The sequence below is a fragment of the Halichoerus grypus genome, chromosome 4 (assembly GCF_964656455.1).
Source record: "Halichoerus grypus chromosome 4, mHalGry1.hap1.1, whole genome shotgun sequence".
NCBI lineage: Eukaryota > Metazoa > Chordata > Mammalia > Carnivora > Phocidae > Halichoerus > Halichoerus grypus.
In genome coordinates this window covers 12,662,491-12,675,820 of record NC_135715.1, presented here as the reverse complement: position 1 = coordinate 12,675,820, position 13,330 = coordinate 12,662,491, and the positions used below count along the sequence as shown (strand labels likewise).

The window sequence follows — 13,330 nt, the reverse complement described above, 5'->3', positions numbered from 1 at the left end:
AGACAGGAGTCGAGTGGGTAGGTGGTGAATGAGCAAATCTGTCACATACCTAAAAGCGGGTGTGAATAGTAGTGTTTTCTCAGCTTGTTCCTGTCTCCAAATACTCTTCAGCATTTCCTCATGCTTAAATTAAATCTAAGCCTCCCTGACTCCCATTCCTTTTTCTGATGTGGCAGAAGACCACAGATGGGCCAAATCTAATTCTACGTTCTCTTTATCCAACAATTATTTTGTGCCTACACTGTCTCAGTCATCATCCTTTATACCATAGAAGACAGGAGTGACAGCAAGAAGTCTTGAAAAAAAGCTTGAAAAAAAGAAAAGTGCATAGCTTGGTAAGAGAGACAAGGAAACAAATAATTACAATACAATTTAGTAAGTTCTGTGGAACATTGTTTCATAAAATTATTTTATGTTAAAATAGTGATTCTCAAAACACTGGAAAGATATGCTATCTTATTATTTCTAACAACTTTGCCTTCCCCAACTCCACTCTTGCCTCGTTCTGAGCCAACTCGAGTTGCCTTTTTTGAACGATAAATTAGTAGTGGTGAGGGTACTAAGATTCTCAGGACTGTTCCATATCTGGGTCAGCCAAATAGCTCATGCTGGTGTTGGGATTCTACCCAGGTTCTTCTGACCTCAAGTTCAGTGCCTTTCTAGAACTTACAAACCTGTTGATTTTCCTGTGTACCTCCAGTGCTGGTTTCTTTCAAGTTTTATCAGGCTTGATTTTTATCATCTCACTACTTTCTTATAATACCATTTAGGAATGTGTTCAGCTGCACAATACAGAAAACCCATTAATGATGACAAAGAAATAGGTGTTTGTCACATGCAACACAAATGAAAGCCACCACATGGGTGCCTGCCATGTGCCAGATTGTCCTAGTCCCTGTGGACACAGCAGCTAACATGGCCCATGTTCTAAAGCAGGGATCAGTACATTTTGTAAAGGGCCAGTTAATAAATACTGTATGAAGGCTTTGCAAGCCTTGTATGCAGGAACAGTGTGGACAATATGTAAATAGGTAGATGTGGCTTTGTTCCAATAAAACTTTATTTATAATACAGGCAGCCATAGTTTGGCAGCACTACTCTGAAGAGTGGTAACTGTGCAAGGCATCCTGTTCGTTTTACCTATAGTATTTCATTCATTCCAGAAAAGCCCATCATACGCCCTTTTTCTGATGAGGAAGCTAAGACTTAAAGAGGTTAAGTCATTTTCACGAAGGAGCACAGCTAGGAAATTTGATAGCCGTGATTCAGGTTCAGTTCTATCTAAACACAAGCTCGTGCTCTCCACCACCCTTCCATTCTGACGGCGTTTCCGTATTTTGTTCTCTGTCAATTACAAAGTCCCAACCTGAGAGTTAATTTCGTAAAGTTAAAAAGAATAAGTTGTTTGGACACAGCTGATCTGTGATGTTAGATGAGGCGGGAGAGGTGCCTGGGGGAGGGGTACAAGGAGAGTTTCTGGGGCCCTTGGCCAAGTTCTGTTTCTTGATCTGGGTGCTGGTTCTATGCGTATAATCAGCATGTACAAATTCAGTGACCTCTACGCTTACCCCATGTGTACCGTGTGTGTATAAAACATCAATAGAAGTTTATTCCTTGGCTCGCCTAGGTGGCTCAGTTGGTTGGGCGTCTGCCTTTGGCTCAGGTCATGATCCCAGGGTCCTGGGATGGACTCCTGCATTGGGTCCCTTGCTTGGGATTTTATTTGTCAGAGAGCGAGTGCGCGAGCACAAGCAGGGGAGTCTGCTGCTCCCTCTGCCTCTGCCGCTCCCCCTGCTTGTGCTCGCATGCTTTCTCTCTCTCTGACAAATAAATAAATAAAATCTTTTTTGAAAAAGTGTATCCCCAAATTCAATGAAGTAAAAGCACATAGGAGCAGAAATAATGACCAAAAAGTGCCCCGAGGCAGGCTGACAGCATCTATTTTGGAAGAGGCAAGGACAAGTCTTGATTTTGTTGAACTGAGGAAGAGCCACTCACCTGCGAAAACCGTAAACTCTGGCTGGGTTTTCATCTCTGCTCTTAGTAAAGAGGCTTGAAAATTGAAGATTTCTGTCCAACGGTTTCTGTTTCCTCCCAAGATTCTGTTGATTTCTAGCAGGGTGGTATATTGTAGCAGCCCAGGAAAGGGGCTTTGTGATCTGACTCCCAGCCCTGAAGTCAGCGCAGCAGGACGACTCAGCGGCAGGATGACAGGAGCTGAGCCTCACTTTACTCATGGGTGGAATGGGCGCAATAGTGCCCAACTGTTGGGGTTTTTGAAAGGATCAGATGCGGTAACATCAATCAGCATGTAATCCTGTGTGGGGGACCTATTCGAGTGTTTAAAAAGTTTCATTATGGAAACTCTTATCATGATCATTTTTTTAATTGTCAAAAACAGAGGTCATAAGAGTTACGATCTTAACCATCTTTAAGTTCCAGGACAGTAGCATTAACTGTATTCACATTGTGTCACCGATCTCTGGAATGTTTTCGTCTTTATTTTTTATTTAATTTTTTTTTTTATGATTTTATTTATTCATTTGACAGAGGGCACAGGCAGGGGAACAGCAGGGAGAGGGAGAAGCAGACTCCCCACTGAGCAGGGAGCCCGATCTGGGGCTCTATCCCAGGACCCCTGGGACCACGACCCGAGCCGAAGGCAGACTTAACTGACTGAGCCACCCAGGCGCCCCTGTTTCCATCTTTAAAAAATTAAAATTCCATTCCCTTCTACAATGCCTCATTTCCTCTCCCCCCAACCCCAGGCAACCACCATTCTACTTCTGTTTCTAGGAATTGGACTACTTGAGATACTTCTAAATGGACTCAAACAGCATTTGTTTTTTTGTGCGACTTATTTCACTGAGTATCATGTCCTCAAGACGTGGCCACAGTGTAGCATATGACAGGATACCCGTCCTTTTTAAGGCTCAGTGATACTGTTGTGTGGAGGTGCCACGTTTTGGGTGTCCATTCATCTGTGGGTGGACCTAGAGGTTGTGTATTCACAGCCCTCAGTGGTTGTGAATAATGCTGCAGTGAACACGGGTGTGTCGTCAGCCTAGTGTTCGATGCTCCTGTTACGCTTATCACCTTTACCAGCTTCATTTGGGAGGCTGCTTACTTACCTGCCAAACCAAAAGGAAGCATGGTTGGTCTCACCATGTCTAAACATGGGCTGTCATAGCCGGCTTTGCCCATGTGCCTGCCTGTGCATGTTACGTGGGAAACTAGGGTCCCCCAAGTCATTGGCACACTAAGTTGTGAACCTTTGTGCCTGGGCGGTCGGTCCAGGCAGCTCGTGTCCCAGCCTTCCATCCCTCGGCTTATTGTTTCCATCCCGTGAGGAGCCCATGTCAGAGCAGGCTGCTCAGGACGGGGTTGCAAAAGCCTAAGGGGAGTAGACAGGAGCAGACACCTGTTTTCATCAGCTCTTTTATTGATTGGTCTTTCCATGGCAGAAACAAGAGCGATCCTGGGACTCGAGACTCTGTACTTAATATGCCAGTTAATTGGTAGCCACAGTCGGGGGGCGATAGAAGGCCGGAAAGTTGCCATTGGGGTGAACTCACAGACCTAACTCTCCTTGGTCGTCTTCTGTGCGCCACGACTCTGCTCCACACCTAAATGCATCTCATTTGTTCGGCGTACGAGAGGTGGGCAAACAGAGCCAGACGGCAAAGGTGTGAGGCTTTGCAGGCCTTGACGTCTCTATGGCAACCCCCCAGCCTGCCACAGACAATACGTGAACCGATGTGCACGGTTGTGTCCCAATAAAACTTTATTAAGGGGCATGGATTTTTGACTTTCATAGTTCTTGCGTCGTGAAATACGCCGCTTCTGTTTGTATTTTTCAACCACTTAAGAGTGTAAAAGCTGGTCTTTGCTTTCAGGCTGTACCAAAGGACATGGTAGTTGGGATTCGGCTCCTGGGCCTTTGTTTGCCCATCTCTGCTTTTTATAGTATTTCTGTGAGGTCAGTATTTTAGCATCTACATTTTATAGGGAGCCGATTCAGACAGGTAACTTGCTCAGTACTTAACGATGAGCTGTATAACCAGGTTTATAACCAGGGTTTACACGCGGGCCTGTCTCAGCCAGCGTAGGCTGCTCTCTGCTCCACTTGGCCGCCTTTCCTCACATTGGCCCTGGGAGCTCAGAGAGCTGTGCGAACCTCAGTGACGGAGATGGGTATGTACCACTGATCTCAGAGGCCTATCGAGGATACTGGGAAAAACCGGCATTGGGGCCTGTAAATACCTGTTTAAACATTACAGCAGCTGGGTAGATTTCTGAACCTCTTTGATTTTGTACCTTATCTGGAAAATGGGATTAATAAATGATGATTTTACAAGGTTGTCATGAGATACTTTGCAGTGATGAGCCCAGCAGGATTCTTGCACATAGTAGGCACTCGGATATCTGTTGTATTTTGTGCTTGCGTTCAAGCTCAGAAATCAATGAAGCTGGCCCACCCGTCTTTCATTAAAGCTACATTGCGTACCAATCTGGTAACAATTCCAATTTCTAATAAATACTGGTAAAGCTCGGGAAGAAGGTTGGCCTCTTTTTGTTCATTTTATATCCTCTCTGTGCCAGGAGAAAAGTTTTGCCACTGGTAGGTGTCTTAGCTCAGGCTGTCCTAATAAGATACGGCAGACTGGGTGACTTGAATAGCAGACATTTATCTCTCACAGTATTGGAGGCTGGAAGTCTGAGATCAGGGCGCCAGCCTGGTCAGATTCTGGTGAGGACTCTCCTTCTGGCTGGCAGATGGTTGCCGTCTCCACTGTGTCCTCACATGGCGGAGAGAGACAAAAGATCTTTCTCTTCTTATAAGGCCACGGCCCTATCAGATCAGGGGCCCCACTTTTATGACTTTATTAAACCTTAATTACCTTGTAAAGACCCCATCTCCAGGTACAGTCACACTGGGGGGCTAGGGCTTCAACATTGGGATTTTGGAGGGACACAGTTCAGTCCGTAGCTGCAGGCATGCTTTCCAGGGGCCTGAAGCCACAGAAACCATGGCTGCATCCCTTGCTGGTGGTTTCCCAGCCCCACTGGGGTCGGACAGACCTCCTCATGTATGCTTAGTAGCAGCCTCCTGACTTTGCTTCTTCCTGGGGGTCTGAGGACATCGTAGGCCAGGAGGGGCTCTTTGTGGAACATGCCGGGCCTAACGGATGAAGACTGTTGCAGAACCACGGACAAAAGTTCGGGAATCCAGCAGCAGTGAGGTTGTGGAGTGCCTCTTTCACACACAGAGCAGCGCTGTGTTTGATGTGATAGTGGCTGTGTTAATGGGGCAGTTCTCAGAGGAGGCAAAGCTCTCCTTGAGCAGAGAGAGTCTGAGAAGAGGATGGATCGCTAGAAAAATAGAGCAGTCGGTCATCTTCCATTTCTTAAGCTGGAAAGATACATGGTTTTTTGTTTTCATTTTGGTTTCTGATTAATAGACTTCTCTAAAGATTTTATTCATTTATTTGAGAGAGAGAGAGAGAGAGCATGAACAGGGGAGGGGCAAAGGGAGAAGCAGACTCCCCACTGAGCGGGGAGCCCGATGCAGGACTCGATCCCAGGACCCCGGGATCATGACCTGAGCCGAAGGCAGACACTTAACTGACTGAGCCACCCAGGCGCCCCTTCTTCACATTTCTTATGCTTGAGGTTTTCTGAGCTTTTCAGATCTGTTGGGTTTATGGTTTTCATCAAATTTGGAAATTTTGCAGCCATTATTTCTTTTAATCTTCTGTCTGGTTTATTGCCCCTCTCCTGCCATCTCTTGTCCTTTGTGGCTCCAATTCCATGCATTTTAGGCTGCCCAAAGTTGTTCTACAGTTCTCTTATGCTCTATTAATTTCTTGGTAATACTTCTCTGTTTCATTTTGAATTGTTTCTGTTGCTATATCTTCAAGTTCATTAGTATTTCTTCTGCAGTGTCTAATCTGATTTTAATTTCATCCAGTATTTTTTGTTGTTTTTTTAATCTCACACAATATGGTTTTTTGTCTCTAGAGGTTTCATCTGGGTCTTTTTTATATCTGTTGTATGTCAACTTTGAACATAAGGAATGCAGTTGTAATAACTGTCTTTATGTCCTTCTCCACTAATTCTAACACCTGTGGTCCATGTTAGATTTGATTGTTGTTGTTTTTTCTTTTCTTTGATTATGGATCCCATTTTCCTGCTTCCTTGTATGTCTGGTGAGTTTCTTTATTGGACGTCAGATATTGTGAATTTTACCTTGTTGAATCCTGGATATTTTTATATTCCTATAAACTTTTATTGAGTGTCCTAGGATGCAATTAAGTTATTTGGAAACCATTTAGTCATTTCAGATCTGGATTTTAAGATGTGTTAGATGGGACTGGTGTAGTGTATAGTCCAGGGTTAATTATTCCTTACTGTTAAGGGATGACCCTTCGGTACTTTACCCAGTGCCCCAGAATCATGAGGTCGTCTGGTCCGGCTGGTGAGAATTAGTAGTAGTCTTGACACAATGTGAGCACCAGGCCCTGGTACCTTGAGTCCTTTCATTGGTTCTTTCTCCCCAGTCTTGGGTACTTTTCTTACAAGGAGACATTGATCAGTATTCAGCTGATTACTCTCAAAGGGAACCTTCTGTACTCTCCCAAATGCTCTTTTTGGAGGTAGCTTTCCACTGTCTGGTACAGCCCTGTGAATTCTCAGCCCTACCTTTTTAACTCATGGATTTGCCAGATTCTTCCTCCCTGTACCACGGTCTAGAAACCCACTCAAGGCAGAAGGCTAGGGCAAGTGCAGGGACCATGATTCTGTTTGCTTGTCTGTCAGTGAACATTGTTTCTCACTGTCTGGTGTCCTGAGCCTTCAGATCTGTTGTGCTCAGTATGTTTTCCTTTTGGTTTTGTTTTGTTTTTTTCATATAGGAAGATAAATCCAGTCCCTGTTAATCCATTTTGACCAGAATAAAAAATGTCTAACAGGTTTAAAAAGAAAGCCACACTTAACATTAATATGAAAAGTTGCATTTAAAGAAATTATTACAAAAATTAAAAGTAATTTCTTGTAGGAGTCAGCTTGCAGAAAGACTACTTTGTTGCAGTGAATTCTAGGCACTGGATAATTTGCTGTAACATTTTATGTCATTCCTATATATGTTAGAGTTGATGAAATATTTTTGTTGCATGCACTTTTGGTTTTTAAACCTGAAGAGGAGAGCCGAGCTTTTGTTGAGTCTGTTAGCTTTTAGAGGAGCTGTGTATTATGTTGCAGAAAAAGCACAGGTTTGGGGTCAAATGGACTTGATGTTGAATCCTGGCTATGTGTGACCTTGAACGGCTTAAATAAGCTTTCTGAGCTTCGCTTCCGTCCTGTGTAAAATGACCATGTCGTCTGGAACATAAAACGAGAACGTCTAAAGCACCTGTCTAGTTAGTGCCTGGGGCGCACAGGACGTGCTCAAGAAATAGTCTCTTGCCAGTGCTCTGATACCAAGTAACTGAGTCTCTTTTAATAAGAACCTTTCCAACATAACCTCAAATATTTTAGTTGCCTACAAACTCTACCTAAAATGTCACTCACCGAAATAATAGAGGCTAAAGATGTTGAGGGAACAGTGGTTCATCCTGCCTTACCGTTCATACCTAAGCATTAAAGTGTTTCTCCTAACACTGGTATTAACAGAAGGCAGAGGAAAATAGGGAGCCTGACTGAAATGTAGGCAAACAGGAGAAGACAGGGCTGGAAAGCTGTGTTGAAGTTAACTGGGGAAGGTAGACGTTAGGGGCTGAGTTGTGTCTCCCCGAAATTTGTATGTGGAAGCTCTAATACCCAGTGCCTCAGAACAAGACTGTACTTGAAGATAGGGCCTTTAAAGAGGTGGTTAAGTTAAAGTGAGGCCATGACATTAATCCAACTGACAGCTGTCACTTTACAAAGAGGGAATTTGGAGGTACCCGAGAGACACCAGGGGGATGCATGCACAGAGGCGTGATCATGGGAGCACGCGGCCAGAAGGCGGCCATTTGCAAGTCAAGGAGACCTCGGGAGAAACCAAGCCTGAGCCTCCAGAGCTGTGAGGAAATAAAAGTGTGTTGTCCAAGCCCCCTAGTCTGTGGTGGTTTGGCATGGCAGCCCCAGCAACCTCTTACTAGCAGGGAAGTTCCCTGGTTCAGTGAGTTTTACTGACTGGAGTGACATTTCTAGAAATCCGTTCATTTTAACCAAATCCCTTGGTCGTCTGGTAGCGTGGATGTGTAGGTGTGCTCTGGAGACCAGCAGCACGGTTTTGGAGAGAACAGGGATGTGTGTGTGGCTTGGTTGAAGGGGTGGGCAGTGGGGTTAGAGATCGATCATTACAGTTGTGACCCTCTAGAGATCTGTGGGCGGGGAAAGAAAGGTGATGGTGCTTTTGTCGCCTTTTTAACTGGTCTGGAACTTGCTTCTGTTCTGCTTAGGTTGAGTGACCAAGTGATCTGTCTACGATGACCTCGTCTAGTTCAGATGCTTCCCAGTGGCTTTTCCTGTGTATCAAAACTTCCGTGCTTTACTTCTATCCAGCAGCAACCCTGTTTGTCTTCTTGCTCCTTCTAGCTCATCCATTTGTGGTAACTTAAGTCCTCTGTGTGCAAGACCTTTTCTCTGAGCCCTGCAGATATCGCTGTAACTGGTAAGCGGTGAGGTTCTCAGAGGCCCTGAGTCGTCCCCTCACACCCACCCCGGCAGCCTCGCCAGGTGAGCTGTGGCTGATCGACGGCTCCCAGCATGGCTGCTGCCGAGCCCTACCAAACAGCCTCATGCACGCCGGTCTGATGTTCCCAGACCTGCTTGTTCTAAAACCACATGCTCACTTGGCTCAAATTGGTGCTTGTATTTCATGCTTGCCACAAAAATGCCAAAAACAGACGAGAGCTGTTTTAAAACAATTCATAAAATTGGCATCAACGTTGCCAGAGCACAGTTGTTTTGTCCTGGGTGGTTTGCGGAAGTTGAGGCAGCTTCTGTGGCAGACCTGGCGACGGGGAAGGTTCTCGGAGAGGGTCCGCCGAGGCAGCCGTGGCGGCCGGGCAAGCGCAGGCCTGCAGGCCCGTGAGTGCGCACGCCGCAGCCGTCGGGGGGTCCCACTAGGGTTCTCCAGTTGACGTGCTGTCCCGTGCAACACGACGACTTCACATACTCTGTCCCTGCCTCCGTCCTGCAACCCTCCAATTTAATGGGGAAGCAGAAGGCAGCAATAAGGAACTTCCCTATCTTCCCGACACAGAAATGTAAACTCGCATTCTGTATTTTAGTTCTCATCTTGTTTGACCTTTCATTAGTTCTTGGTATAATTCCTTCTGGAAACACTGTCTTCCCATGGCTTCTGTGACGTAACTTTCCTTTTTTCCCTTCTGTCCTCATTTGCTTCCACCAGGCTGTTCCATGGCGGAGGCGCCATCTTTGGTCATGCATTTCATCCTCTGGACTCCGTGAGGCTGTCTTACCCTCCGCAGAGTCAGCGTGAAGGCGACTTCTAATGTGAGGTGTCCTGTCCAGGCTTCGCCTCTGAGCTCCTGACCAGTGTGCCCCACCGTTACCATACTGTCTCTTGCTCATGAAATCCAAGGGCACCTCATAAAATGAAAGTCTAGAACCTCCATCCTGGCCCTCTTCCGGTACTCCTGTCTTTGTGAACGGTGCTAGTGTCTGTCCAGAGGCCCTCACCAGGAATCCTGGGGTCGTTTTGGCCATTGTCTCCTCCCTGAGCCACCAAATCCAGTCCATCAATAAGTCCTTTTTGATTTTACCTCTTAAGTTTTTCTTCAGTCCACCCACTTTCCCCCATCTCTGCTTCTGCACCCCTGGTCCAAGATAGCATACTCTCAGCTTGCATCTACTCCGGCCCCCTCTGTCTGTTCTCACACCGCCAGCTTCATCTTTTTAAAGTGCACACCTGATGGTATCAGCCCTGTGCTTAAATCTCACTTGGTATTGCTCTTAGGATAAGGATGAAGAATCTCAACATGGCCTCGGAGGGGGGGCAGTCTGACCCCTTCCTGACCCACCCGCCTTGCTCTGCGGCTGTGGCGCTCCCCTCACACCTCCAGCATCTGGACAAAGGTTTTACGTGTGTGTTCTTCTTCTCGTCCCCTTCACATCTCCACACGACGTCATCTTCAGGGACCCATTCCCTCAACAATGTCATGTTCATATCAGGTCTCAGGTTCCCCCTACCCCCATCCCTGGTCAGACCTCTCCTTCCCAGCCCTTGGGGGTCCTCTGCCCTCCCTCCATTCTGTTTCTATCAGGCACAACTTTGCTTTTGTCAGGAAGGGTTTGGTTCATGTCTCTTCCTCACTAGACCGTAGGCTCCGTGAAGCAGGGACCATGCTAAGTTTGTCTCCTCACTGGATTCCCAGAGCCTGCCATGGGGACACAGTAATTTTTTGTTAAATGAATAAAAAAGTTTAAGAACAAGGTTTAAGTTCCAGCTCTGGGCACTGATTGTCTGGATCTCAGTTTCTTATCCCGTGGAAATGCATTTGGCACCTTATCCATCTGTTAAGAGTCTTAAGAGGGAAATAATATATCTTGCAAACGATGATTGTGGTTTTAAATATTTATGTTCTCACATTTGAAGGTTGAGGTTTATAATTATCACAGTGGAGATGATCCTAAGTCAAGTAATGCCATTATTTTTTTTTAAGTTTATGTATGTAATCTCTACATGCAATGTGGGACTCAAACTCACAATCCTGAGATCAAGAATCACATGCTCCTCTGAGCCTGCCAAATGCCCCTAATGCCATTGGTTTTTTTGTTTTTTTCTCTTATAGGAGAGCAATAGGGGAGGGAAATACAGAAATGAGAATTTCATTATGAAATCTCACTGCTTTGAAAAGGTGAATGGGGAAAGAGTAACCTGAATAAGTAGATACTTAACATTTTTAGTGTTTTCATTATGAGAATTCTTAGCACTCACTTAAGGTAATTTGGATAATGGAGAAAGGCAGAAGACAGGAAATCATCCATCTTCCAACCTCCCAAACATATTTTCCCACATGCTTAAATATTCAGCAAGAACATAATTTTTAATGCCTGCAGGGTAATGTATCCTATAGATTACTTATTTATTGATTGTTATTGTAAAAATTTTTCACCATTAGGAATGCTAATCACAGCATTTTTATTTCACATAAATCTTTGTGTGCATAAATGTATAATTTCCCAAAGTTCCATGATTGGATGGAAGATTATGTGTAGGAGTGTTTTTTTAGGCTTTAGATAATTATTCCCTCATTAGTCTCCAGAAACATACCAATACATCTCTCCACCAATAGAGTTAAGACAGTGCACATTTCCTTGCCAAATTGGGGTACTATGAATACACATATACATATAGTCCTATCTAGATGCAGATTTAGTGGGTGGAAGTGGTATTTGATTTTTCAGACTTGGATTTGTAGTGTGGATTGCTCCTGAATATGAACATTTTCCCCGTTAGCCACCATTACTTTTTTCTCTGTCAGTTACATGTTATTCTTTGCATCGTTTGGGAGTGTTCTGTTTTTCGTATTTACTTATAAAACCCTCTTTACATTAAGCACAGTAACCTTGTCTTCAGTAAAACCCTTTCCAGATGATCACAAGTTCAAAAGGAGTTTAGAGAAAAGCAGCGTGTGAAATGGGATAATATGGTTAAATTATGCTTTCTCCATAAGGGCGGCTGTCTGCTCTCTCTCTTTTAATTTTGCCTCCTAAATTGCCTGCGTGTGAAGAGTCTGGACTTTGACTGGACAGGCCTGGTTTCAGCCCGGGCTCTGCCTGGCTGGACAAATTATTGGCCCCTGCAAGTCTCCGTTACTCTTTTGGGCAATGGGAATCCTTCTGGCCTTGTTTTGAGAGGTCAAAAGTTTATGGATAGTGCCCGGGCAGACGTGGTATTCTCTCCATATTCCTTCCCTTCCCATATCCCTCAAAGATGTGCTGTTCTGTAAATGCGTACACACGCGTGTATTTTGTTTCATTAAAGAGCGTGCATGTTTCACTCCACTTGTGGCCAGACGTGCAATGGTGCATCAGTGTTCGCTGAATAGCTAGCTATGGGAGAAAAGTGCAGCAGAGAGGAGAAGAAGTCTTCTTTCACCATTGGAGTCTGGGAGAGATTTTAACTTGGAAGCTCAGGGATGATATTAGCAAATTTGGATCTATACTATGCAAGTGGTAGATGATGGAAGACACACCATCCTGCAGAAAACACAAATAGACGGCCTCAAATACTCAAAAATATTTTGATTTTAAACAGCTCCAAGTCAAGTCTCAAAATACTTGCACTCTTTCATTGAGAATTTGTCTCAATCTGTTTTTTCTTTCGTAGGTGTGGCTGGATCTCTTAAAACCTATTGTCAAGCAGATTAGACGTAAGTATATCCCTCGCGCGTGCCTTTAACAGTGAGGTTAAATACGAAGCCAGACAGTTTCCTCTTCTAAACGTCATTTGCCCTGTGGCATCCAGCACTGGTGGTACAGATTCTTGGTTTTTTGTTTTGTTTTGTTTTTACCCCATGATTTCCTGTCATCACCCACTAATCCAAGTGCAATTAAAATGTCACTTCTGCAATTTTAATATTTAATAATTTGGTAATCTAAACCTTGCTTGGAAGATCAAATCTCGATTTAACAACTAAAGCATGCTGTTAATCCCAGCCTAATTGAACCTCCCTTGGTCAGTGCCCGCGTTTGTTACTGTCACTTTTGAAAGGGAAGGTGGGGCCCTGTTTTCAAAAGATCGGGGCTAGGTTTTCTGTCCCATGTCTCCAAAGCCTGGGAAATCAGAGTGCAAGTGTTGTGTGGAAAAAATAAGGTGCCCAAAAGTGTCTGTGTGTGTGTTTTTCTGAATGGCAAGCAGAGCTGAAGGGAGTCTGGCTTGTATTTACATCGTGTGCTGGAGAAGATTAAGGAGGGCTTGGGAGAGGAGTAAGGAAAGAAGGCTTGCTTTCTCTTTCCCTCCTCCTTGAGCCTCAGACCAGGACAGTCCCCCCCCCCCCCCCCCGCCCCCCACTCTCTGCTTTGAGGTCAAGTTCAGAGTCTAAATGCTCCCTCACTGGAGCCCCAGCCTGGGCAGAAGTCTGAGGCTAGAAACAAAATCGCACGGCATTCGTGGAACAGGAAGCACCAGGACACCTTGCTCCGATCCTTTTAATGTCTGACTAAGAAACCCCACTGGGCCACTTCTAACAATTTATGTGGGGGTAATAAACAGGTGCACCGTGTCTGCAGGACCCTTATGCATTTGGAATTGATGTTGGTCTTCTGTCATTTAAATTAAGCAATTATTGATGCTGAAAATGAAACCACCATTGTT

The 13,330-nt window shown here is 44.9% G+C and overlaps 1 protein-coding gene across 5 annotated transcripts in view; it reads left to right on the top strand.

Annotated features, from left to right (window-relative positions):
* The window catches only part of FARP1 (FERM, ARH/RhoGEF and pleckstrin domain protein 1), a 271,781-nt gene that overhangs the window by 179,277 nt on the left and 79,174 nt on the right, over positions 1-13,330 (top strand). For all 5 annotated transcript variants that reach the window (XM_036119342.2, XM_036119415.2, XM_036119213.2 and 2 more), the window contains exon 4: positions 12,344-12,386. In XM_036119342.2, coding sequence (XP_035975235.2) covers positions 12,344-12,386 — 43 coding nt within the window. The remainder of the gene's footprint in view (positions 1-12,343; positions 12,387-13,330) is intronic.